Source organism: Arachis hypogaea, chromosome 4, assembly GCF_003086295.3.
Source record: "Arachis hypogaea cultivar Tifrunner chromosome 4, arahy.Tifrunner.gnm2.J5K5, whole genome shotgun sequence".
Classification (NCBI taxonomy): domain Eukaryota; kingdom Viridiplantae; phylum Streptophyta; class Magnoliopsida; order Fabales; family Fabaceae; genus Arachis; species Arachis hypogaea.
In genome coordinates this window covers 16,224,415-16,251,604 of record NC_092039.1, presented here as the reverse complement: position 1 = coordinate 16,251,604, position 27,190 = coordinate 16,224,415, and the positions used below count along the sequence as shown (strand labels likewise).

Sequence of the window (27,190 nt, the reverse complement as noted above, 5' to 3'; positions counted from 1 at the left end):
AAAATAATTCACTATTAAAAAATATTAATATTAAAAAAAATTCATATGTAACAATAATACACAATATACAATTCGAGATTACACTAATTTGTAAAATTATTTAATATCAAGAAAAACATAGTTAAGTTCTATAGTTGATGACAAGCATTGTGAAATTGCTATTTAAGGTTCTTTGGTCAAATGTTAGCTCAAGAGATGAAGGTTGAGAATGATTTTGTGGATATGTGGGTATTGTGTTGAAGTCATTTTGAGGAGTATAGAAGGAGTTTTGTGAGTTGTGAAATGAATTTTGTGAGTTTTGAAATGAGTTTTGTGTATAGTGAAATGAATTTTGTGTTGAAGCAAACTCAAGTGGTGAAGAATTTTGATATGAAAAATTTGGAGGCGTCGTCTTCTAGCAGACATTGTGGCCTCGGCAAGAAAGCTTCAACTCAAGCTTTGTAAGACTTGGAAAAATTATAAAATAATTTAGATAATTACTTATTAAATTAAAATAGTTAAAACGTGCCCAGATGTGATCAAAAATTAAAGCTTAGAAATTTAAAAATTTAACAATAATATTTGGATTCGGAGAAATTTTTCGAGCGGGAAAAAATAATTTTCTGTGAAAAAATGTGTACTAGTATTTTAGCCGGCAGTACCGGCTTAAGTCTGTCTAACACTACGAGTGAGACAATTAATTATGAGTGAAGAAGGTTAAGAAACTAAAATTTGTAATTTGGAAAGTAGAAATAATTAGAATACGAATTAAAACACCAATCTTAAAGGTTTTGGCCCAAAATTAGGCCAACGAACTAAAACGAGTGAACCGATCTAAGTGGGCTCAATCCCACATATATAACCTTCATTTACTTGGCAATTCAGCATCATCACCCCCTCATTTGTGAAAGTCACGCTAAAAATGAGAAGAGAGTGAGGTGAAGAACATAAACCCTAACTCCACAAACTTCAATCCTCCATAACTTCCTCTCTGGAGCTTCAATTAACGAGCCATTTGTGGCCACGCAAAACTCTTGTTGAGATCTTCAATTTTATCTGAACAAAGTGGTAAGAAATTTCAAATTCTGTGCCCAGTTTTCTATTCTTTCCAATTTTACATTTTTGGTTTGGTTTTTGAAGAAATCTTATAATTTTGATTATTTAATTAAGGGTGCTTTAGTATGAGCTATTGGTGGGTTCCATCACCAATCTCAGCGGGTTAAGGTAAGAAAGCTTTATCTCCTTTTAATTCTAATCTTATGAACTCTAGGTTGAGAAATTGTGGACTTTTGTTGTGAGTAGCAAAATTGTTGTGTTGGTCGGTACGGGGTTGAGTTATGATCAAGCGGCGAGGTTTTCGTGAACGTTGGAATTTCCCGTAAAAGGACTCAAGGGTTTATAACCGCCTCTATTAAGATACAGTTTAAGTTTTATTTAAATACCATATAATGTGACATGAAGTCCTAGGCTAGATGTCCCTAGGAATAAGTTTGAATTATGTGATTGGATGGAATTAAAATGTTGTAATTGACGAAGTGTTGATTTTGATTTTGATTTGGTGATTGGTTGTTTATGAGTTGTGAGAATGTGTTAGGAGCTTGACGATTAAAATTATGAATTGATGAAATGATGAATTATTGAGTTGATGACTTAATGAATGTTGGGCCGAAGGCCGTCAATTTCGGGCCAAAGGTCGTGAAAGGTAAGTTCAGATAAGTTGATGGATTGGAATGTGTGATTTTGGTGTGAATTATGTTTGGATTAGTAATTATTGAATTTGTATTGAATATGTGAAAAGTTGTTGGATTTTTGAGTTGTTTATTAAAGTAGTTTGGAATACATGATTCGGTTTAAAATTGGACGAAAATAGGTGATTTATGTGATAAATAATTTTGATATAAGTTGAGCTTGATGATGTATTATTAAGGAGGTCTAGAATGTGGTTTGAATTGGTTGTGGATATAATGAGAATTTGGTGAATTTGTGAATGAAAATTTTTAGATGGGTTGATAAAGTGGAAGTTAATTTGTTAGGTGATGAATGCTTAGAGGAGTAGAGAATGAAAAAATCTATGTTAAGATTGTTTAGTGATGAATATGGTATGGCTTTGGTTTGGTTTGGATTGTGAACTTCTTGGAAATGAGAAATTTCTATTTTTGGATAAAAACGAGTTTTTGACCAACTTTGGTAGGTCGTAACTCAGTCCTCGGAGTTGAAATTCAACGAAATTAGATTTTTATAAAAATTTATTTAATAATCTTTTCAATGGTTTAAGAATGGTTGAAAAGTTAATTTTATAGAAAAAGTTATCAACGTTTGAAATTTTGGTTTCAAAACTAAATTCTGCAGAAGTTACAAAATTTTGAGATCATGCGTACGTATGACCCATGCCTACATATGATAGGCATTTCAGAATTTAAAAGATTTTTTGTGTATACCATGCAAGTACCATGCGTACGCACAAAAGTGAACTCATGCGTCCGCACGAGGCATGCGTACGCACAACTGTCTAGTTTTACAGAAAATGTATTTTTTGTATTTTTAACCATTTTTCGAGCTTTCTAAATCTCTGTAAATCCTGTTATGAGTCTAGAGTCGGTGAAATAGAGGGTAGATGAGGTAGGAATGAGACTGAACGAGTTGAGACAATGAGTTGAAGAAAGATGAACTAAATGTGAAGTCAAGTATGATGAGGATAAATATAATGATAAGGAGTGATGATGAGTGATAATTGATTTTTGATTGAGGTATGATGATGATGAGATTGAGAGAGAATGATGACTGAGTATAATCAAGATATGATGAGAACGATAAGGAAAACGAGCTAAGGTAATGACTAAGGATGATTATAATTATGAATGGAGTGAAATGGAATTGAGAAAGAAGTCAATAAAAAATTAACTCTGATTTGAGACATACCTGCTTGGGAAGTACAGTGGAGTGATTCCACTTGTCGCAGTAGAGTGATTCTACTTGCTCCCAAATGTTGATCTTCCGTCGTAAAATGTAGTCGGACACTTGGATCTTTCCGGATTTTATCATCTAAGAGGTGTGAATTACTCTTGAGAGATGTGCTCAAGGATGGACTGTCCAGGGTTAGCTACCAGACATGTCAGATTCACCTGTGAATTACTTGTCGTGGCTTGTTTATTTGTACCCATTACATGATTATATGCTAATTGCTTTAATTGAAATACTTGTGAATTACTTGATTGCCTTGCTTGTGTTTATATAATTGAGAGGTTCCTCATACTGGTGTCAATTGACGTTGAGGGTTGTTCTGTTTAGAGTTTGGCAAATTACGAAAACTTGGAGGTAAATGATTGTGAAAACTTTGATAAAAGTGAATTAGATTAGAATTTTCTCCCCCTAATTACGGATTAATGAGAACCTAGGATGGAACGACTGATGTATGGGAGTTTAAGATGGCTTAGAGAGTTCGTGTTACCTTATATTGTATCTATTTGACATTTTTATCATACTGAAAAGTGAAAACCCATGGATCAAGAGTTCTTATTCCGTATATATCTATTGTTTTTTAGATGCAGGTCCTAGTGCTCTATGGTAAGATGGAGTTCATCTAGAAGACGCCGAAGTTATTTTGAATTCTGTATTTTTATCTTGTTTTTATTTATCCCTCCCTCTTTTTTTTGGAAAACTCTAATGACGTATGTATATATATATTCTTTTGAAGACTGTTATCAACTGTCTTTACTATTGTAATTCTGATCGACCTAAATTTCGCGAGTCGTGACTAATGGCTATTATACATAGCTATATATATTCTGTCTTTACTCTATTTTTTATTAAGTTTTATTTTACCCTACTTATTCAAATGCAATACTTTTGATACGTGAGTGTTTGCGTTTGCGATTTTTTTTTACTCTTTTTAAACTTCTCGTTTATTAATTCTTGCTAGATATACATATATTATAACTCCATCTTAAATTATATTACTTTATTATTATTAACTTATGACTCGAGTATAAAAATATGAATATTAGAGTGTTACAAACTTCAAAATTCCAATAAGGTCACACGAGCTTTGCAATAGTTTCTTTATTCAGTTCCACTTTCCCTTTTTTAAAGTAATACTTCTTTTTCCCCTTTGAGGGTAATTTGGATTTTTACCCCTCTTTCTCTCTTTTATGTCCTTGTACCGTGTGGACACATGTATTGATTTTTATCAATAAATCTCTTATAGCTTTGAAAAAAAATAATAACAAAATTTAATTATTATGTAAGTCTTTATAATTTTATTAAATTTAATTAAATTTTTATATTTTTTTATACTTAAATTTTTATATTATATTAAATTTTATAATTAAATTTTTATTATAATAAAAATATTAAAATTAATAAAATATTTTATTAAATAAAATAAATATGTCTAATACTTAATTACAAAATATTCCAACGAATAAAATAAATATTTTGTTAAACTATATAAAATATATTGAATATACTACATAGTTTAACAGAATATTCCGTTAATTCTAACATTTTTATTACAGTAAAAATTTAGTTAAAAAATTTGATATAATATAAGAATTTAATTTAAAGAATATATAAAAAATTTTAATTAAAAATTTGATAAAATTATAAAAGTGGACATAATAATAATAATAATAATAATAATAATAATAATAATAATAATAATAATAATAATAATATGCGCGCACCGACTAAACTGGCCATATAACCAGCTGGCTGAAAAGAAAAAGGCAAGTGAATTTATGCAAATGAAAAGAAAAATTCTATAGTAAATTCCATAGTTAGTGTTTTTTTTTTTTTTAATATAAAAAAACTCAACATATACAAAGTAGAGTAAAGAGATAAAACAAGAATCATAAAACAAGATAAAAACATAAACTTTTTTCATCTCCGACGTTATCATCAAGTAAAGAAATCAGGACAATATCAATTTCTATAAATTCTGTTTGAAGATGCAATATCAACGTGTATTTATAGGGCACAAGGTAAACAAACGATATTAACAATTATCCTTTTTACAATGTTTGACGTAGTATTGCATTAAATATATTTTTCTCTCACTTATATTAATTCCTTTAAAAGAAGTTAATACATTATTGACCTCTTAATAATAATCTCAACCAATATAAAACCTATAAATTTAGGGCACTATTCATATAAAAAAGACAAAAATAATTTTTTTTAAATTATTTATATGGTCATACTTAAAAAATATACTCTAAAAAATATAGATTAATAATAAAAGTATAAATTATTTATAAAATTGAAGATGTAAGAGCATAAATGATTATATTAATGATTATAATTAATATTAATTCAAACAATACTAAAGTTTTTAAATCAACACAAAATAATTTTTTTCAAATCTCAATTTCGCAATAATACCAATATGTGATCTTAACACACATAAGATAAATAAACTTTGTTAATAATTATCTTTTTTACAATATTTGACTTAGTATTGCATTAAATATTTTGTTCTCTCTCACTTATATTAATTCCTTTAAAAGAAGTAAATGCATTGTTGCTCTCTTAATAATAATCTCAACCAATGTAAAATCTATAAATTTAGGACACTATTCATATAAAGATGGCAAAAAAAGAATTTTTTTTTAATTGTTTAGTTGGTTACACTATAAAAATATACTTTAAAAAATGTAAATTAATAATTAAAGTATAAATTTTTAATAAAATTGAAGAACATAAATAATTATATTAACAATTTTAACTAATATTATTTCTGTTTGTTTATTATGTTAAAATTTTTTTAAAAGTAAAAATTTTTTAACAAAATATAAATTATAACTTCTATTTTTTATTTTTTAATATTTTTACTTTTACTAATAAAAATTTATTAAATACACTAAAAAAATAAAAAAATAACTTTTTTTAATAAATAAAATATTTTTTTTAACAAGTTAAAGACACCCGCGTGCTATAAGGACAATGAATTAAAGAGAAGATTACGAAATTTTTAATAATTAGGATTTAAAGGAAAAGAAAGCTTTTTTTTGTTAAAATAGTACTTATACACGCTAAGCTATTTGAATAGATCATATTAAAATACTTTATTTATTAATTAAATCCATCGATAAATTCTCATTTAATTATTGAATAAATAGTCTTTAATTCATCCATTTAAATAATTATAATTGTATAACTTATGAGATAGATAATTAGATCATGAATAATTGAGTCAAATGCTTTTATAATATTCTTATAACGGTTATCTGAATATTCTTTTTTATATGAACAACATTACATACAAATTAAATCATATTAAATATATTAATAAGTTTGGTGTAAAAATATTATTATAATATATTATCTAAATATCACAAATGAATAAATATCTAAAAATATTAAAATACCAAAACAAAAGTCCAAAAATGATAAATAAGTTGAAAAGAAGGAAGTATCATTTGACTTAAATGGAAAATGAAAAAAAAAAACACTATTTAAGTTTCTCTTAATTATTTTGGGGTATAAATAGAAGGAAAAAAATTGATGTTATCGATCTAAATTCTAAGCACAAACAATTAAACAAATGAAGAATAAACATTTCAAAATATATATATCATTTAGACTTAAACGGAAAAGAAGCTAGGCACCATTTAAACTTTCCTCATACTGTAAATATTTAGCAACAAGATTTTTATCATTACGTAATCTACATAAACCACAAGCGATGACCGGATCTTAAAAATTTAATAACATCTATCTACTAAATTATTATTTTGGAATTTAAAAGATTTTGCTTCCAATAAAATACTTTTTGAAAGAAAAAAAAATCTAAAATTATTCAAGTACGTCAAACTTTATTAAATGCAATTATTAGGGATCATACTTTCCTAAAGAGTAAAGTATGTTTTTGTCCCTAACGTTTGGGGTAAGTCCTATTTGTGTTCCTAACGTTTAAATCGTCCTATTTGTATCCTTAACGTTTATAAAAGTGATTCAATGTTATCTTACTATCAATTATACTAACAAATCAGATTATATTTTTTAATTATTCTCACTTAGATGTATTCATTCTTAATTAGGTCTCACTTGGATGTGTTCGATTTTAATATTATACCCACTATTTGTGTTTAGATTCAGTTATGTCCTTAGAAAAGTGAATTATGTAAATGATGTAAGAATTAGTTTCAACATTTGATGAGCTATTTTTCGGAGTAGATCATCAATTCTATCCCAAATATTTGTATTCTAACTTCAAGAAGAGATTTTTAAAACTCAAACTAAAGCTTTCATGATGTGTAATTGATGGTAGGATAACATTGAATCACTTTTACAAACGTTAGGGATACAAATAGGACGATTTAAACGTTAGGGATACAAATAGGATTTACCCCAAACGTTGGGGACAAAAATGATACTTTACTCCTTTCCTAAATTAATAAGATTAAAAATGAGAAATTAAATAAAATATTGAATCATTATTAAATTAAAATAGTAAGATTTATTACAAAAAAAAAGATAAAATTCATAAATTTAATAATAATTAATCTTTTTACTTATCACTTTTTTCTTTACTTTAAAATATCTTTTTATATTTCATAGAGATTTTAAAATAAGAGGTTTTATTATATTTTATGGAACATAAAGTTTTTACTCCATATTTGATTGCAATTACTCATTTGTATTTTTGTTATATCTCTCGCATTCTTCTTTAATTATTTGTGGCACTTTGTTAGTCAATTGATATGAAAGAATAATCCCTGTATCACTACTCTTCTTCTATAATGTATATGAATGAGAATTTCTTTTGAAATTGATTTAGAGAATAAATTACTATTTTTAACAATAAAAAATTTATAAATTAATAATTATAATAAAAAATATAAATAACTTTAATGCTCATAAAAAAATTGAATTAGATTTAACCAAGTTATCTAATGAACTGTCTTCTTCAATATTTATAAACTATTCGAGTATTTTATAAATATTAAATTAGTTTATATTTTCAGAGTGAATTTTTAAAAGTGATTTTTGAGATAAGTTTTATGCATTAAAATTGTCTCTAACAATATAATGGATAAGTTAATGAAAAATTATCTAGAAAATAATATAGTGTATTTTTGTCAATTTTAAAAATAATAAATTATACAAATATTAAAAATGTTATTTATCTCTATTAAATATTTATAATAAATTTTTCTCTCTTTCTATATGTGCATGTTGACCATAGGCGTATATTATAAAATTTTTGTACAGTACTTAATCATTTTTTTTAGTCACAAAAAAAATCAATTTTTTTATCATGTTTATTTTTATTCTTCTATTTTATACCATATTAAATATTCATTATTACATTATTAAAAAAATTAATGATTATAATAAAATAATTACACATTAATATTTTTTATTATACTCATTAATATATTTATATTTTGATGAATATTATTTATTTTAAATTTAATTTATACTAGTGTACCAATATGTACTGACGTGTGTATTTATTAAATTTGTGAAGATTTACTACAAAAAATATTAACCAATACAATCAAATAATTATCCATTAATATTTTTTATAATATTCATTCATATTTTTTTGTTATACTCATTAATATTTTTATAATATAATGAATATCAATACTAGTGTAACTGACTTTATTAAATTTGTAAAAAAAATTAATCAATAATCATGTTAACAAATATTGATATATTGATATTAAATAAATAAAAAAATAATGGTTATACTATAAAAAGTAAAAACATTAATGAATATAATAAAAAATATTAATGAGTATCATAAAATTTTAATGAATAATATTTTATTATATTTATCAATATTTTATACATTTATCGTATAACAAATATTTAATTATAGTGTAATTTCTAGAAGTTTATTGAGAGATTATGTCATTTTACGGTACAAAATTTAAAATAAAAAATTGCAACAAAATAGTACAATTGTTTATTTGTTGCTGATTACTATGCTCATGTCATTTTAGTAAAATAATAAGTACAAATATTTATCAAAATTTTTATAAGTACCATGTCTTATCACTGATAAATTTTTGGAAAAAAAAAATCACTATAAAACACCTGGTTGAGACTTGAGAGCATAACAATATCATTCACTTAAGAGTTAAGACATAACATCTCTTTTCTCTTTCTTTCTCTTGCATATTTTAATTTCTCTTTCTTTTTCTTATTTTAGTTCTCTTTTGTGTTTTTCTTTTTTTCTTTTTAATTAGTCTTTTTGAATTTTTTTTAAACAGTGTTTATAATTTATCTTTGGTTTTTCAATTTTTAAAATTCTAGATTTCATTTCTTCATTTTAGTGGGTGTTGTGATAGTTTTTACTGTAATAAGGGTGAGACAAAATGTCATCCTTAAGCAGAGAATTGGTGTTTCTCATTCTCCAATTCTTTCAAGAAGAGAACTTGAAGGACACTATTCACAAGTAAACACCGTTCTCCTTTTCTTCAAAATATTTACATATATAATTTTATTTCTGTATGATTGTATTGTGTACCATAGTTAAGGCATAATATATTTGTTATTTTTAATAATATGTGTCTTTTATATATTTTTAAGGTTCATTTGCAATTTATGCATCTAGACATAATTTGTATCTGATACATTATTGAATTACTAATAAACTTAAGAAGTAAAAGAGAGAAATTTTATGAGTACAAAAAAATAATTAATGAATAAATTTTTTTAAATCTTTTTAATTTAAAACTTGGTCTTTACTGAAAATTCTTGTAAAAAATACACAAATAAAAAAATTTTAATGGGAGAACATAATTCAATTTTTGTTTATTGAGAAAATAAAAATAATTTTATACTTTAGCTTATGAGTTGTAGAACAACATATATAATCGACCAATATGAAATTTTAATTTGGTATTGATCCAATTTTCTTTGATAGAATTTGATATTCAGATCTATTGAATATTAATTTATGTATTTGCCCTTAGAATGGACGATATATCAAATTTAAATGTTATACATGTATCTGATAAATTTTAAAAAAATAAAAATAAAAATGTTTTAGCTTTAACCTTTTTTGTATGCATCAATCTTTCCTCTATTCTTTGATTTTGTCTTTCTACTTGTTCTAATCTTTCGTGGCTTCTTTGTTCTGTTCCAATCCATGATCTTACTCATGTATTATTCTACTTCTTTTCCGTCTTTGTTGCTCACTAATGATATATCTTCTCTGCTTTGCTTCATTTGTCTCTCATCTTACTGATTATTTGTTATTGTATATTTATTCGTGTTGTTTGTTCTTTTTTTATGTATTTCACCTGCTCATTGTGATAATGGGTAAATAAATCTGTATTTGGTCTGAACTTTACAGATATTAGTCCATTTACACTTATATCAGATCTGATTTGATTATTAGATTTTATAGATATATTTGCGTGTTGATTAATTAAATAATTAAAAAATATTATAAATAAATAAAAATATTTGTACTCTGTGAATGTAACGTAACCCTACTTCAAATATCATCACTAATCCTATTTTTCACTCTCTTCCATTTTGGCCCTGCGTCCCCTTAAGTACCTCTCATCACTAGTTTTAATGATGCACCGACCACCATCGTAGATCCCCTGTCATCACTATGCTAAAGGTTAGATGGCTCACCGTTAGTCATTCCTCACTCTTCTGGCCTCGTTTGTCACCATGCCAGAAAGCCCGCAGTTTTCCTGCATTTTTTGCCGCTAGTCTGTTTTTTTTGTTTTACTTGCATTTAATTCCTAATCCTGGTTGCTTTGTGGCCCTCACCTCTATTTTGTTTTGTTCTAATTCTGGATATGATTGTCTATGTTTGGTTGTTTTATTTTTTTATTATTTAAAAAATATTATTTAATAATATTTTAGAAGTAACCAAATTTAAAAAAATAATGAAAAAAAGTTTTTTTATTCTTTCAAAAAATGCTATTTTTTTTTAGTCAGGTTAGATCCGAAACTCAAAAACACAAATTTAATTCGATATGATGATATGTTGAATGTGGATGGAATCCAGATTTTTTCCTAGATATTAATATACATCCTAAAGAAGAGAAAAAAAAAAAGAAATATGACTACTAAATTGAGTCCCACATTTTTTTGATATCTTGGGGCTGACAACACCCATAAGATACATGAACCCCCGTAAAAAGAAAACTCTCCCAGAAATAAATTTAGGAGAATAAAAAAAAATAGTTATTAAAATGATTGAACGTACAAATTTAAATTTTTGGTATACATTTTTTTATTAATAATTATTAATTAATTTTCATTATCCTCTAACAAAGTCGTACCCATAAATTGAAATAATAATTATGTCAATTAAGAGAATTATTAATGATGTCATTTATAAAATAATTAGTAAATTGGGAATTGACTGCGATTGTTATTATTGTTTTTTGTTTGTTGTTTGCGTGTGATGTAGGTTGCAGCAGGAATCTGGATACTTCTTTGATATGAAGTACTTTGAAGAGAAAGCACTGAACGGAGAGTGGGAAATAGTTGAGAATTACCTATCTGGTTTCACCAAATTGACTGACAACCGTTACTCCATGAAAATGTGCTTTGAAATAAGGAAGCAGAAATATCTCGAAGCCTTGGACAGGTTTATTATATTATTTGTGTTTTCATTCTACTACTACTTTCATTCACATTGTTGTTTGTGTATATATTTATATGTGATTATTTATACGAAAATATTTTATATAAAGATAATAATTAAGATGCGAAGATGCATGGATTGTGTTAAATTGTGTTAAATATTTAATAGATTTTTATTATATATATTTTTTTTTAAAAGAAAATTTGTGTCAAACGACCCAAAAGAAACTTATTTTTATTCCAAATTTATTGTTTATATATGTTACCATTATGTAGATAGAAGCTGATATTTTTAAAATTAAAATTAATGAAACATTATTTTTTAAAGATGAAAATTCAATTGCAGTCAACTTCACATGAAGTTAATAACTGAGAACCGTTAAATAAAAATTTAGTTAAATTATTTAAATCATTTAATTGTTTTACTGCATCTAATTTTCACTTTTTTTTTAAATTAATATAATAATGCTTTATTTTTAGTTGAGAAAAATATTAGTATTTATACTGTTATTTTTACTTAAGAAAAATAGGGAAATAAAGTAATTAATTTGTAAAATAAATAATTTTTTTGATAAAGTTTTAACTTGTTTTCAACAAAACATCATTATTTAAGTGAACAATCAACAAGCTTAGGAACACAATTTGAAGGATGAACTAGCAAGCCTATTACAATACTTGTCAATACGTACCAAACATATTTGATATAATAATTTTTTTAAAATTAAAGATAGGTGTCTTAAGTGATCAGACCAATAAATTCGATAAATTCTATAGATTTTTACCAAACCATTACAATGAATTCGCTTGGTTTAGGTAATTTAATTGGTCGACTTGAATATTGGGTTATATTCTTTTTCTAATTATAGCCTCACTTGAACCGTCCGAATCTTTTATTAAATAGTTACAAACCCTTCTTAAATTCATGTTTTCATTTTTCATGTTGTTTGAATGCTTTGCTACATGATATCTAGTGTTGATTGTTACGAGTACTTAATATTCAATGAATTATGTTGTTTATATTAGAATTAGGGTAAATAAAAAAGTATGATGATAGGAAGATAAAAAATAATTAGTCCAAATAATTTAAATTTGTCTATTTAATTTTTATTTATTTATTGTCTTATTTGATTAATATTTTTTTATTACTAAATATTTTTGATAAAAAAATATACTTGAAAGACTATAAAGTAGTGGACAAAACTTATATTTCAAATATTTTAAAATAACTAAAAGATTTTATATTCAATCACTCTTTTCTTTGGTGACTTTATATTCAATCTGTTTTTTTTTGGTGACTATATTCAATCTGTTTGTATATGCACTTATTTGAGAATTCAGAGATAAAAGCAAATAGAAAATGATTTCTTAAACCGTTGGATTGAGATTTGAGAATGATTAAATATATCGTTGCAATTTTATGTTAGACCAGTAAAATGTTAAAAACAGAAGCATAAATAATTTTTGAAGTATATCATACAATTTTATAATATTTGAAAATATATAAAGAATTAATTTTTAGTTAGTCAACATTAATTAATTTTAAAGTTTAAAATTTATAATTTAAGATATAAAATTAAGAGTAAATATCGTTTTTAATTTTTATCCTCAACGTTTGGGATAAGTCTCAAAGTTGTCCCTAATGTTTGAATCGTTCTATTTAAATCCCTAACGTTTTAAAATTGATTAATTGAGACGATTTTAAAACGTTAGGGACTTAAATAGGACGAAAACGGTTAGGGACAAAAACGATACATAGAAATAAATTTTAATTTTATCCTTCACTAATATCAATCTTTTACTGTATATAGTTATTCAATTATTTTTTAATCACATTTAAATAAATTACACTTAATCACATTACTTTGATTCTAGATAAATTTATTTTTTTATAATTTTACTTTTAAAGATTTTTACTCAACATGAAATGTTTGTAAAATGACTAGAATCACATTACTTTATTGTATAAGTATCATTTTTTCTCCCACAAGTTTAGGTACTAATCATCCTACAAACATTTTATGATGAATAAAAATTTTTAAGAGTAAAATTATAAAAAATAAATTTATTTAGAATAAAATTAATGTGATTAAGTATGATTTATTTAGATGTGACTAAAAAATAATTGAATAACTATGTACCATAAAAAATTGATATTATTAAATGATAAAATTAAAATTTATTTCTATGTATCATTTTTGTCCCCAACGTGTTTGTCCTATACGTTTCAAAATCGTCTCAATTTTTTCTCCCGTCAATTCTGTTAATAGATTTCTAAAATCAGGATAACATTGAGTCAATTGTAAGACTTACCCCAAACGTTGAAGATAAAAACAATACTTTACTTAAAATTAATTTAAACAAAATAATTTTAACAAAATTAACTAATTTTGAGTGTACTTTTATTTCTTCTACAAATTTTTTATGTGTATTTTTGTTTATATACTCGGTAGAAGTAATTTGATATTGGAATTGCTTAAGTTGTAATGTTGTGGTATTAAAATTAATCTGTTCAGATTTTCTTAAAATTAAAATTTTAAAAACCAAATATTAATTTATTTGTTTGGATTTGTTTTACCTCAATCTAACCGGAACAATTTCATTTAATTTGTAGTAAGGAGAAGACAAGGGCTCTTGAAATACTGGGGAAGGATTTGAAAGTGTTCCAAACATACAATGAAGAATTATACAGAGAAATCACATATCTGTTAACCCTTGAAAACTTTAGGTAACATATATTTTTTTAACCTAATATTTGTGAATATTTTTAAAGATATTTTTAATATTTAGTTGTATTTATTTTTATTTCTAACATTTTTTATTTATGTTAAAATTATTCTTAGATATTAACTTCATGTAAAATACCAGAGATAAAATTAAAAATTTTTAAGGATAATTTTGACACAATTTAAAAATATTAGCAATAAAATTAAATAAAATTAAACGTTAAAAGTATTTTTTAATAAAATTACAAACATCCAGAGAAAAGGTATACTTTATTGTTAATTTAATTAGTAGCATGCACCACGAATAAAAATTAATGGGTTTTGATTGATGAATAATGGCAGGGATAATGAACAGTTATCAAAATATGGGGATACCAAAACAGCTAGGAAAACAATGATAGTAGAGCTTAAGAAACTGATTGAAGCAAATCCCCGTTTGAATGACAAGCTTGTATTTCCTTCATTGAAGCCATCAAGGTTACGAACACTTATTAATCAGAGGTAGTAAATAATTTCCGTAAGAAAATAGTAATATGTTTTAGTGTTGGTGACTTCTTTGATTGACTTGACTTCTCTGTATCTATACAAGTCTGAATTGGCAGCATCAGCTCTGCAAGAACCCAAAGCCAAATCCGGACATAAGGACTCTGTTCGTTGACCACACATGCTCTCCTCCCGGTCCGGCCGGTGCAAGCTCAAGCACGCCAAGGTCACCATCAGTCCCGGCAGCTGTTAATCCTTCTGCGGTTGCGGCTGCGACTGGGGCCGGGACGTCTGTTCCCCTGAACCAAACCTTAGGTAATGAAAATGAATTTCTCCACCTTTAAATTTATATTGTGGCCGTGAAATCATTTATTTTAAAACTTTAAACCTTAAAGATAGAGGTATATGTATGAATATATTTTTAATATTTTTATGTTAAATCCTTGTAGTGTCTGCATTGAAGCATTCCAGGACACCACCTACTCCTATGAATAACGAGCAGCGAGGAAAACGGTTGCGATCTGTTCCACAAGCAACCGAGGTACTTATTCTATTATAATTTTTTATTTTTTATTTCCATGACAAAGGCTTGCGAATAGGTGTCGAATATATTTTCTTTTTGTTATTATTTGTCTCGATGAATTTAAAGCATCCAAATAATGTATACAGGCGACGAATTCTCTGGTGGTCCGTCAACAAGTCCCTCGGTCTCTTGACGACCTTACTAGAACGCTGTTTTGTACATTGAATCAAGGATCAACAGTTACAAGCATGGATTTTCATCCTTCTCTTCATTCCTCACTTCTTATCGGAACTGCAAGTGGTGAAATTTCATTCTGGGAAGTAGGACGCAATGAGAGGCCAATCTTAAAGCCTTTTGCCATTTGGAACAGTGCTACTTGCTCGGTCTTATTTCAGGTTTACTAATTTAACACTTCAATTTCTCTCTCTTTCATAAATATTTTTTTTATTTTTAATTTTTTTGGAAGGTTGCATATATATTTACTACCGAGTTTTAGCAATAATAATTGTAAACGGTTGTACAGGCTGCGTATGCCAAAGACTCGAATGTATCCGTTTGCCGTGTATCATGGAGCGCTGACGGCAAATATCTTGGTAAATGCATTTATGTTTTTGTTAATCAAGGATAAGGACAATGAGAATTAAAACTGGAGAGATATGAAGATAATATTTTCTTTTCTATTTATAAAATATTATTTTATAAGATTAAAAGAATGTATATTTCAATGTTTTTTTAGATATTTTTCATTAATAATAATATAAGTTCAATTGTAATTAATAAGAATACATAAAGTGTAATCATATTTATGTAAATATTTTTAAAGTTTAATAAATATTTTTTAGATTTTTACTCTAAAATTTTAAAGTAAAAACTTTTTAGATTATAAACCTAAAAAATATTTATTAGATAATTATATTTATGTACTTTTTATGTACTTTTATTATATAAAATTAATTATAATTAAGTCTATATTATTTCTAATAAAAAATACTTAGATAACACAATGTATTTGATGAAAAGAGTCTCTCCCTAAACAAAAAGAAGTCTAATATAAATCCAACGCTAATTAAAAATATTGTTCAATATAAATAAAAATGGTTGATTTCAAATTTTTTTCTTTAATGAAAATACTTTTTAATAATCATTCTATTGATATATAAGTTAATAATAATATTTGGTTAACTTAAATAATAATAATATAAAATTAAAATAAAATATATTTAAATTTATTTAATTAAAATATCATTTAATAATTATTATAAATATATATAAATTAGTAATAATATTGAGTTAATTTAAATAATAATATACAATCTTTTAAATTATTATAAAAATATTTAATTTATATTTTTTATATATTTCATGATTAAAAGTAAAATTTATTATATTAGTAATAAATATATATTTTATATTAATCATTTTTTAGTTATACAAGAAAAAAAATTTACAAACAAAGATAATATAATAAATATATATTTTATATTAATATTTTTTAATTATATACAAAAAAAACATTTACAAACCGAAAAGAAGAAAATGTCATTTAAACTTTTCATCAGAGAAAATAGTATATGTCTTTTATAAAACTTCTGCTAATGATTTATAATAACTGTGTTTAGGGGTTGCTTTCACAAAGCATTTGGTTCATCTGTATACTTATCAAGCACCTAATGACTTAAAAGAGCATTTGGAGGTACTTCGTTTATATATTTAGATTAATAATATGATTGATATGAATGTAACAGAGATTTATGATGTTCTTACTAATGTATACATTTATATATTTAGATTAATAATTATGATTGATATGAATGTAATAGAGATTTATGTAATTTCTTACTAATGTATATACTTGACTTTTATAGGTTGATGCTCATGTTGGCAGTGTCAATGATTTGGCGTTTTCTTCCCCACACAAACAGCTATGCATGGTAACTTGCGGGGATGATAAGCTCATAAAGGTAACGAAAAAGTTTCTAGCTTTGAATCTAAGGTCTTATAGATACGATTCGAGTTTAAAGCTCAAACCCTAACTACTAGAAAAAAAAGTTTCATGTTTCATTTGTAATGGCTTGTCTAATTATGAGAAAGTTTTCTTAATTAGGTGTGGGACTTAACCGGACACAACCTGTTTAACTTCCAAGGTCACGAAGCAGCGGTTTATTCTATTTGTATGAATGTGAAGGAAAACGTTGAGGTCAAATTTTTCTAACACTGATATTGATTGTAATCTTGTGTATGTTTTTCACGGGAATGAATAATGGACTGATGAATGTAACAAATGTTATATGCATGGGCGCAGTACATATTGTCAAGTAGTGTTGATGGAAAAATAAAGGCGTGGTTGTTTGATAACTCGGACACAAAAGTGGAATATGATGCCCATGGAAAATACTGCACCACAATGCTCTATAGCGCCGATGGAACTAAGTAAGAATTTAACTGACTGACTTAATAATGAGTATTTGTTTCGTTAATTAGTTGACTTAATATTATGCTCTATCCTCTCTCAGATTGTTTTGTTGCGGGACAAGTAAAAACAATGGAGATTCTTTCCTAGTTGAGTGGAATGAAAATGATGGAGTTATAAAGAGAACCTATGCTGGATTAGGAAAGAAATCGATGGGCATGATGCAATTCGACACGACCAAGAATCGCTTCTTGGTTGCCGGCGAAGACAAGCTGATAAAGTTCTGGGAGCTGGACAACCCTAATATTCTAGCTAGTGTACAAGTTGATGGCAATTTATCTGTGAGTAGTATTAATTAATTTAATTATTTAATTGATTCTAGACGTTTGTAATGGTGGATCATGGTTCATGGATACAGAGTGTTCCCCGGGTGAGGTTTAATAGGATAGGGAGTCTGCTTGCTGTAACCACCGCAGATGGCAGGGTAAAGATTTTTGCTAACGCCGACGGCATCAAGCACTTAAGGGCCATTCAAGCTTGGTCTTGCCGGGCTTCGTCCAAAGCGAATACCAATCCAGCCATGACTCATTTGGAACTCGGAGAGGGTAGCTCTGCTCGTAGATCTAAATCTTTTACGGAATTACCAGAAATACTTAAGTGTCAAATGATTACTCTGCCCGATACCATGTATCCCACAGCCAAGGTATACATTTATGTTTACATTCTTTTATAGTTTGCACGGTTGATATGTGATTAATTAGGTGATCACTCGCGCCAAGTAAAGTTGTCTTCCAAAAAACAACTGTTAGATTATTTGATAATTTAATATGTTTAACTAAACTATTAAATTATATTATATCAGATGGACATTAAAATTTATTATTAAAATCAGCTTTTAAGATAGAATATAAATTAAAACACAAAATACATATTAAAAACAAATTAAATTATACATTTATTTTTGTATCTGTTCTGAATAATCATCTTTACATAAAAATATTTTTAAGTAAGTAGTTAGCATATGTGATTAATAATAATGGATGTACATTTAATTTGTTCCGACAAGGTTGCTCGACTTGTCTACATGAATAACGGAGTTGGCCTTCTCGGTGTTGGTTCCGATGGGACTCAGAAGCTGTGGCGATGGAATCGAACTGAATTGAATCCTACTGGAAAGGTTTTCATAGAGTTATCTGTGTCTTATACAATTAAATTGAAATATTCATATAAACTTTGATCGAGTGACTGACTTTTTTCTTTTATTTTAAATGAATAAAAGGCGATGGCAAGTGCTTGTCCAGTGCTTTGGCTACCAAATTCCGGTTTTGTCATGACAAACGATGTTCCAGAAAATTCAGAAGGCACAATTCCTTGTGCAATCATCTCAAAGAACGATTCTTATGTTTTGTCAGCATGCGGAGGAAAACTTACACTTTTCAACATGCTCTCATTTAAGGTAATTTATGTAACTCGTATCTTCACCTTGCTACTACCAGACTATATTTGATTTTGTATTTTTATATCATATAAAATATATATCTATATCTAATAAGTAATAATATATATGGCATGTGAGTGACGAACAAAGTACTATGATTGTGAGGTGTGACAAAGTATTGCCATATGTGTTATTCAGGTAATGGTGAGTTTCATGTCGCCACCACCTCGTTCAACTTGCCTTGCATTTCACCCTCAAGATAATAACGTTGTTGCAATTGGAAAGGAAGATTCCTCCATCCATATTTACAACATTCAGTCGGAAGAGGTAATTACTTAACCCGCAAGCAAGGAATGTTTGGGAATAGACTTTGTTGTTTATTTGTAACCAGGGACGGGACGGATTTACTTATATTGAAGCCTCCCCCTATGATTTGAATTTTTTTTTAAATAATATATAATAATAATATTTATTTGTTTCTATTAAATTATTAAATTTAATTTTATAATAATTTTTATTTAATTTTTGACACTTAATAGTCAATTTAAAAATTTCATATTAGATGTGCATTATAATAATAAATTCTCAAATTTAAATAAAATTGGTATTTTTTTTTAAAAATTGATTTAAAAAAAATTATTTATTCATTAGTATTTTTCTTTTGAAATTAATTTTAATTTTTTCATAATTATTATACTAATTGAATGAACTTTTTTAATTGTAAATATCATTAACATCGGAACTAACTGTATAAAAGATAAGTTTTAAACATTTTTAAATAATTATTTAACAACATATATATAAAAATGAGACATTTTAATTATATTGTTAATGAAAAATTATTCAATCTTTTTAAATATAAAATATAAAAAAATAAAATTTTAAATTATATATTATTATTTAAATTATTATTTTAATTTTTTAATTTATAATTAGATATTCAAAAGACTAATCATATTTTATAAAAATATCATTATACTAACAATTATATTATATATACATAAAAAATAATTATTTATACATAATAAATTTTAAAATATAAAATATATAATAAAAATAAATTAAATAATATATATATAAATTTATAATAGATAATTTATTAATTAATTTTTTATATAAACATCATATTTTTATTATAAAAATTATCATGTTATATATATTTTATCTCTATTATTAAATTTTTTTTGGATCCATCGCTATTTTAAACTCTAATCATATATACCCCTCCTTAATTATTTGGTGTTTAGGTCAAAGCTAAATTGACTGGTGATGAGAAGTGCATCACTAGTTTAGCTTTTTCAATGCTGCTGGCTGTCTTAGTTTCATCAGATGCCGATGCTCAGGTATGAATGGTTAATCGTCCGATTCTAGTTTTCTGGCAGGTTATCTGTTAAAAATATAATTATTCATGCGCGTTTTATTTTGTAGATCTTCTTTTGGAGCATTGACACATGGAATTTGAAGAAATCATTGAAAATGTATTTGCGCGACGAAAGTCCAGTAACTGGCGATACTCAAGTGCAATTTCACTGTAATCAGATAAACTTGCTGGTATGCCACCGCGAGGTGCTAAGTCTATATGATGCATCAAGAATGGAACTGGTTATGCAGGTAATAATATAGGCATCTATGCCTCAAAACATCGCAGTGCATGTTTTCAATTTGGTGTCAATGAAACTATTTTGTGTGTTTGGATTATTATTGTTATTGCAGTGGGTTCCAAAGGCTCATATGTCTGGTTCCATATCATGTGCTACATACTCGGGCAATGGCAAATTGATCTATACTGCTCTTACCGATGGCAACATTGTAATATTTAATGCTGACACCTTGATGCTGCGATGTCGTATCGCTCCATCTGTTTACCTCATGACCCCAAACTTACCAAATAGGTACTTCAAATGTTTTTTTTTTCTTTTATTCTATTGTGTTTTAGATTAGTAAAATTTGTAACATCTTATCTCGCTTGTAAAAAAATAGGTAGTTATAATTAGGGCTGGTAATGAGTAGGGTAGGGTAGGGTTTGGACCCTATCTTAACTCTACTTGCGGGTTGAAAATTTCATTAAAATTCTACTCTATCCTTCCCTAAAATTCTAAACCTTACCCGCACCCTAAAATTCTAAATCCTACCCTATCCTACTCTATCCGCAGAAATATCAAATTTTTTCCAAGTAAATATAAAATTCAATTATTTCGAATTTTATACGTATTAATAACATAAAAAATAAAAAACTAATGCTCTAAATTATTAAATTAACTAACTGATTTAGTGGTTGTTCACTTATTATAAGTCATTACATAAGAGAGGTTGTGGGTTCAACTCTCACTTCCTTTACTATATAGAGAGATTTTTATAAAATATGTGTTATATATGAGGTGCGGGTAGAGTACACCCTAAACCCGTACTCTACCCTACCCGAACAGATTGGACCGGATTGAGTACCCGTAGGTAGGGTATGAATTGTTTGTATTGATGTATTGTGTAGCGAAAATGTGTATGCGGCTGTACTTGCAGCAAATCCACAGGAGCCGAATCAATTTGCAGTTGGACTGTCCAATGGAGCTATTAAGGTCATTGAGCCCCAAGCTTCTCGTCGAGGAAATAATGGTATTGTTAGGCACCATCTCACTCACTCACTCCCAGCTACTAATATATTAGTATATAAATATATTTGTGGTTTAATTTATTTTTAATATGTATTTATATTCTAACATATATTTTATACTAGTGGCTGATTTTAGTATATGCCTAACATGATTGATCTAAATTTGATATAACAACTAAAAATGAGATTTATTGGAAAAATATAAGAATATAGATGTGAAGCTTTTTGCAATATGTGAAATTTCTTTTTTTATTATTTTTCATTTTGCAATCTACAAGAAGCATTCTCGAAGTTTAAGAAAAGCAGATTAACTTAGAAATCCAATGGCATTGGACTTTCTCACGTCCTGTCAAAAATAGTCACTCCAAGTCTCATTTTAATGTGTTACATTCATATCAATTCTATTTCAAAGTTAATTTATGTACATTTGACATATTTCATTTATTTTATTTGTTTTAGTCTTGTTAGTGACAATGAACATTTTTAGAGTACTGTTAAATTAGTATATAAAAAAAGATTTTACCTTGTTTTTTTCAAATATATTCAGGTAGCTGGATGGGAAAATTTAAACGCGCGGGAAAACCGCCGCGCCACGGTGGCCGAGCATGCAGCAGTGCCATGGAGGAGACAGTGTCTGATGATGGAAACAGTGGTGCAAATACAATATAACTAGATTTTATTTTTCGCAATCATCATCATTAAAATAAAGATGATATATAACTATATAACTTATCATCGCTTCAAATGTTTCTGTACATTGTTTATCATTGCCTGGGATTTATTTGCTAGTTCTTAATTAATATTATTATGACTGTTTTTTTTGGTACAATGCTACCCTTTATTATACCTATTTAATTGTTATTTTTAAAATATTCTTCATTATTAGTATTTAAGTTAAGATGTTATGTTAAGTAACCAATAATTTTTTTAAATAATATGAACAACTATCAATTAAATAAAAATATAGTACACCTCTAAATTTTTTAAATTAATCACTTTATCTATTACTATCCGATTTTGGCCAACCGTGGTCTATGCCGGGTTCTCTGAAGGAACATTTTTAAAGCTGGACAGGTGCTACTAGTAGAAAAGAGGTGAGAAAAAAGTGGTTCGTAAGCTTCTTCGCAATTGTGTGGAACATCTGGTTAGAAAGGAATCGTAGGTTGTTTTAGAATAAAACTAAATGTGCTGGAAACATCATCAACTTGTCACTTCTAAACTATAAAAAGTGGAGGTGTGAAGATCCTTTTGGTTGTTGATGGCAATGCCAGAGATAATACTGGGATAGTTTGTTTTGAATTTTATGTAGAGTCTACAACTTGTGTCGCATTCTTTGTGTTCAGCTCCAAATTTGTGTTGAGCTTCCTTGTTTCAAAAAAAAAAATATTCTATTTAATTTTATCTTATTTACCCGGCCGGTTCTATTTTAAAAATTATTTATCTTATTCTAATTAATGCTCTTTTTACTAGTGTCACGGTTTTGTCTCTACCACCTGTTCAAATCCATTTTCTTCTCCGTAGAGGATTCAAAGCCATCATCTGCTATTCCTCAAGTGCAATTCTCACTATTTCTTTTTGTGTCTTTTAAAGGATGGAAAATCAACAAGAAAGTGCTTTAATTTGATTAATATTTAGCTTCCTAATTATTACAATAATTTTGACTTTGACTTGAATATTTGCATGTAATTATCTATTATTTTTTAATAAATAAATAATATTTTCTTTATCATTATTTTATATTATATTATTTTAGTGTCACAGTAACAAATATTTCACAACAGTTTTAAGTGAATTACTTTCTTGATGAAATATTATTATTATTATTATTTATTATTATTATTATTATTATTATTATTATTGTTGTTGTTGTTGTTGAACTAATATCATATAGAAACTATGTTATTGTTATTTTTTTTTACCGAATGAGTGCTATATATATTTTTATTAGTGAAAACTCAGATATAATTAATTCTATGTGAAGTTAATAGTTGAGAGTTATTAAATAATTTAATATATTTGATTAAATTGTAATTTAACGACTATTAGCTATCAATTTTATGTAAAATTAAATGCATTTGATTTTCTACCAAATTTTTATTTGATCATACTTGACAACATAGTTATTTAAATTCTATAAGAATACAAGATTTCATAAACTAATTTTTTATATTTTTTATTTAGTAGTATTAATTAGTATAATTTTTTTCATGTAGATATATAGAAAAATTCAATCCCACATAGAATGTGACAATAACCTTCTCTAGAGAAATGTATTATCTTCTCACATAGAAAGCATCATTTATTATTTACTTTAATTAAATAGACATTGTCATATACTAGTTGTTCAGTTATTCGTCGAATTGGTGGAATATGGATCGTTGAAAGTGAGGGTTGGAACCTTGACGCAAGAGCTATAATGAGGTGCGGAGTTAGGAGTCGTCAGTTGATCAGCAAATGGAGCTATCTGTAAGGACACTCCGATGCCAAAGTAAGTATCCGTACGAAAAAGCGGCTAATTAGGATACAAGTGGCGTACTTGAGGAGAGGGGTAGGTCCCTCTCTTTTATTCTCATTCGTCAGGTGGGCCCTCTCACTCAAGTCCAGTCTCTTAGAAGCTTTTGCCAGTTGTCTAGATCCCTCCACAGGAAGTCGTGTCACGTGATGGGCGTCTCACCATATAGCCGGGTCGTTGGTTCGTTTGGTGGACCTCCGACGCTTATTGGGCTGGGCCAAAACAGTGCTTCCAATGCGTCAAGTCGGGGGTTACTCGAAGGCGACGCTTTAATTGCCATGCCTAGATCATTAAATGCTCTTTAAGTGGTTTGAAAGCTAGCGGAAAGGTTAATTTTGTCCTTCAACTTTCGCGTTTCTTCCTCAACGATTACCCCCTCGTTACTCTTATCTTCCCCTCATTTCACTACACATTTTTAATATTTAGTGGAGGTTTTCTAGTGGGAGTTTTTGAAAACCTACACAAAATATTTTATTTGTGGCAAATTATAAAACTCCCCTGCATAATTATTAAAACGCCCCCAACTATTACACATAATTAAAATTCTCAACCCCTCCAAACAAACCTTTAGAGCTAGAACGTGAAAGAGGCTAGCTTCGTATGAGAGAGAAGATCTCGTCGAAACCCTAAAGCTCGCAACCGTCGCCACCTCCATCGCCACCGCCACCACCACCACCACATCCATTTGTCTCCTTGCCGTCACCGCCACCACCACCACATGCTTCGTTAATCTCTTTTCCCGTTGTCTCCTTTGTCGACGCATCGTCTGCTCTGGTCGCGATGTGGTAACGTTTAAGATTTCCCTCTCACTCTCTGTCTCTACCTCTCTTTCTCTTTCTTTTCGTTCTTCTTGGAATCTTTCCGATTACTTCTCTGATCTAGTTTGATTTATTACTTCTTTGATTTTAGATTTGGCTTTTGTTACTTTTGCGATTATTCATTGAACTTGATGGCGACACAATTAGCTTAGATATTTTTGCTTACTGATTTTGCGAGAAAATTTTTGTTTTTATCTAACTATTCAAGGAATAGTGATTTTCGGCAATGTTTAAAGTTTGATTTCTATACATGTGCTTTTTAATATGATATCCTTTATTTTATGCTAACGTATAATTTTTTGGATGTTATCCTTGTTAACTCAGAGAAAGTGTTCAATGATATCCTCAGAAAAGTTCAAGGTTCTTTTTTAGTTTTTCTTTCATTTTCTATGGATAGGTTTTATTTTCTCTGATTTATGCTATTGGAGATTTATTACTCTCTCCGTTTGATCTTGTAAATAACTAAATATGCTTTCACCTTTGTTAATTTAATTTTGTTGATGCAATTTCACTATGGAATGATAATATAAAGCTGACTGATTGCTTTTTTTTTGCTAAAAATCTGTTAAAAACTTAATTTTCTTTTTTTATTCAACTCTGTATTCTTATTGTCGCTTGGTTCAAATTGTTGCAGAAGAAGGATAATTCCAAGAATCCATTGTATATAGAGAATCTGATGGAGGAATAAGTCACCAGCTTTGTTGAAGTGACACAAAATTTTGATTGAGGTAGGGACTAAGAAAGCTTTGAAGCAAATGTTGCATAATGATGTTTGCTTACTTTATTAATGATCTATTGATTAATGACCTCATTTTTTGCTATAAATACATTTTTTGCTTGATTTTGACTAATTTCTTACCATTCTTGCATCTCTTAATTATTCATGGAAAATTTTATTTTTAAGTTGATGATTTACTTTTAAGTTGAAACAGAACGCTGCCTCTTAGAGAAGCTTCCAGAGTGTGCAGAGAAGGAGCAAAATGATTATCCCAGTCTGTTGCTTCACTTGTGGAAAGGTGATTTTCTCTTCTTCCTTGCATTTCAACACACTATTGTTCTCTCTTTTTCACGGTTTCAGGGTTTATTTAATAAGTCTTTGGATAATTGGTGCTCAATTTTTGTTTATAGGTTATCGAAAACAAATGGGATGCATATTTAGACCTTCTTCAGTCAAATTACTCTGAAGGGTCAGTTTTGCCCTCTTTCTTCATACTTTCAATTCCTAGTTTTCCTCGGTTAGGGTTTATAGCCTGTATATTTTATTACTGTTGCGACTGCCTTATTATATATGTAATATGTTACATCTTATAATCCTGTTATTGATTTTGTATAGCTATGTTATTCATAGCCGAGTTAGATAGAAAGATTGATTTTTTCACTTGTTTGTCTATCTAATTAGTTATTAATTTATTGGATCTAACATGCTTGGCAAAACGGTAGTATGAGTAGTCAATGGTTTAGGATGGATGGTAAACAAATCCTGATTAGTCACGGTCTATTTAGAAGCTATTTGATTGTTGTACATTATTTTAACCTTTTCAATTCAACATGCATTTGCCTATGTTCAATATGTGAAATCTGGTATTGCTTTTTTAGTTTTCCTTAACTGTTGATGGCATTTTAATTGATAAGTTAGGTCAAATATGGTTGCCTTAACATCACGGATTGCAGAGATGCGCTGGATGCTTTGGGGCTGGTTCGTTATTGTTGTAGGCGTATGCTTATTATGCATGTTGACCTCATTGAGAAGCTCCTGAATTACAATAGTAATGTGTCTCTCTCTATAGTGTCATTGTTTTTTGTTTCTTCTATTCATGCCTTCATGAAAAACAAAAAGTTGAGCATAAATGAAATAAAACTTACACCTGATGAGCTGTCTGAGTTGATAGCGTCCATTAAAGATGGAGTCATCAGTGGCAAGATTGGCAAGGAGGTATAGCTTGGTTCGTCATTAACGAATGGTGCCTAGCTAAGTTCTAAGCTTCCATCATACTTTGTTCATACAATTTGTTCATTCATTTGCAGATACTATTTGGGCTATTATCCAAGGGACACAACTATAAATGGATTAATACAGGTAGATTTACAAACAGATTTAGTCTTTATTACAAATGAATTTTCGGTTACCGAC

General features: G+C 27.6%; 1 protein-coding gene across 1 annotated transcript; it reads left to right on the top strand.

The window, feature by feature from the left end:
• Window positions 1-9,157: 9,157 nt before the first annotated feature.
• LOC112796393 (topless-related protein 2) lies at window positions 9,158-22,555 on the top strand. The gene is made up of 22 exons (XM_025838826.3): window positions 9,158-9,385; window positions 11,369-11,548; window positions 14,156-14,269; window positions 14,610-14,768; window positions 14,857-15,065; window positions 15,200-15,291; window positions 15,420-15,668; window positions 15,797-15,866; window positions 16,893-16,966; window positions 17,139-17,234; window positions 17,378-17,470; window positions 17,576-17,703; window positions 17,787-18,024; window positions 18,102-18,386; window positions 18,750-18,860; window positions 18,963-19,139; window positions 19,320-19,448; window positions 20,369-20,464; window positions 20,550-20,732; window positions 20,835-21,013; window positions 21,610-21,731; window positions 22,277-22,555. Exons 1-22 carry the CDS (start codon window positions 9,306-9,308, stop codon window positions 22,396-22,398), a joined length of 3,186 nt encoding a protein of 1,061 aa, XP_025694611.1. The 5' UTR covers window positions 9,158-9,305; the 3' UTR covers window positions 22,399-22,555.
• The last annotated feature ends 4,635 nt before the right edge of the window (window positions 22,556-27,190 follow it).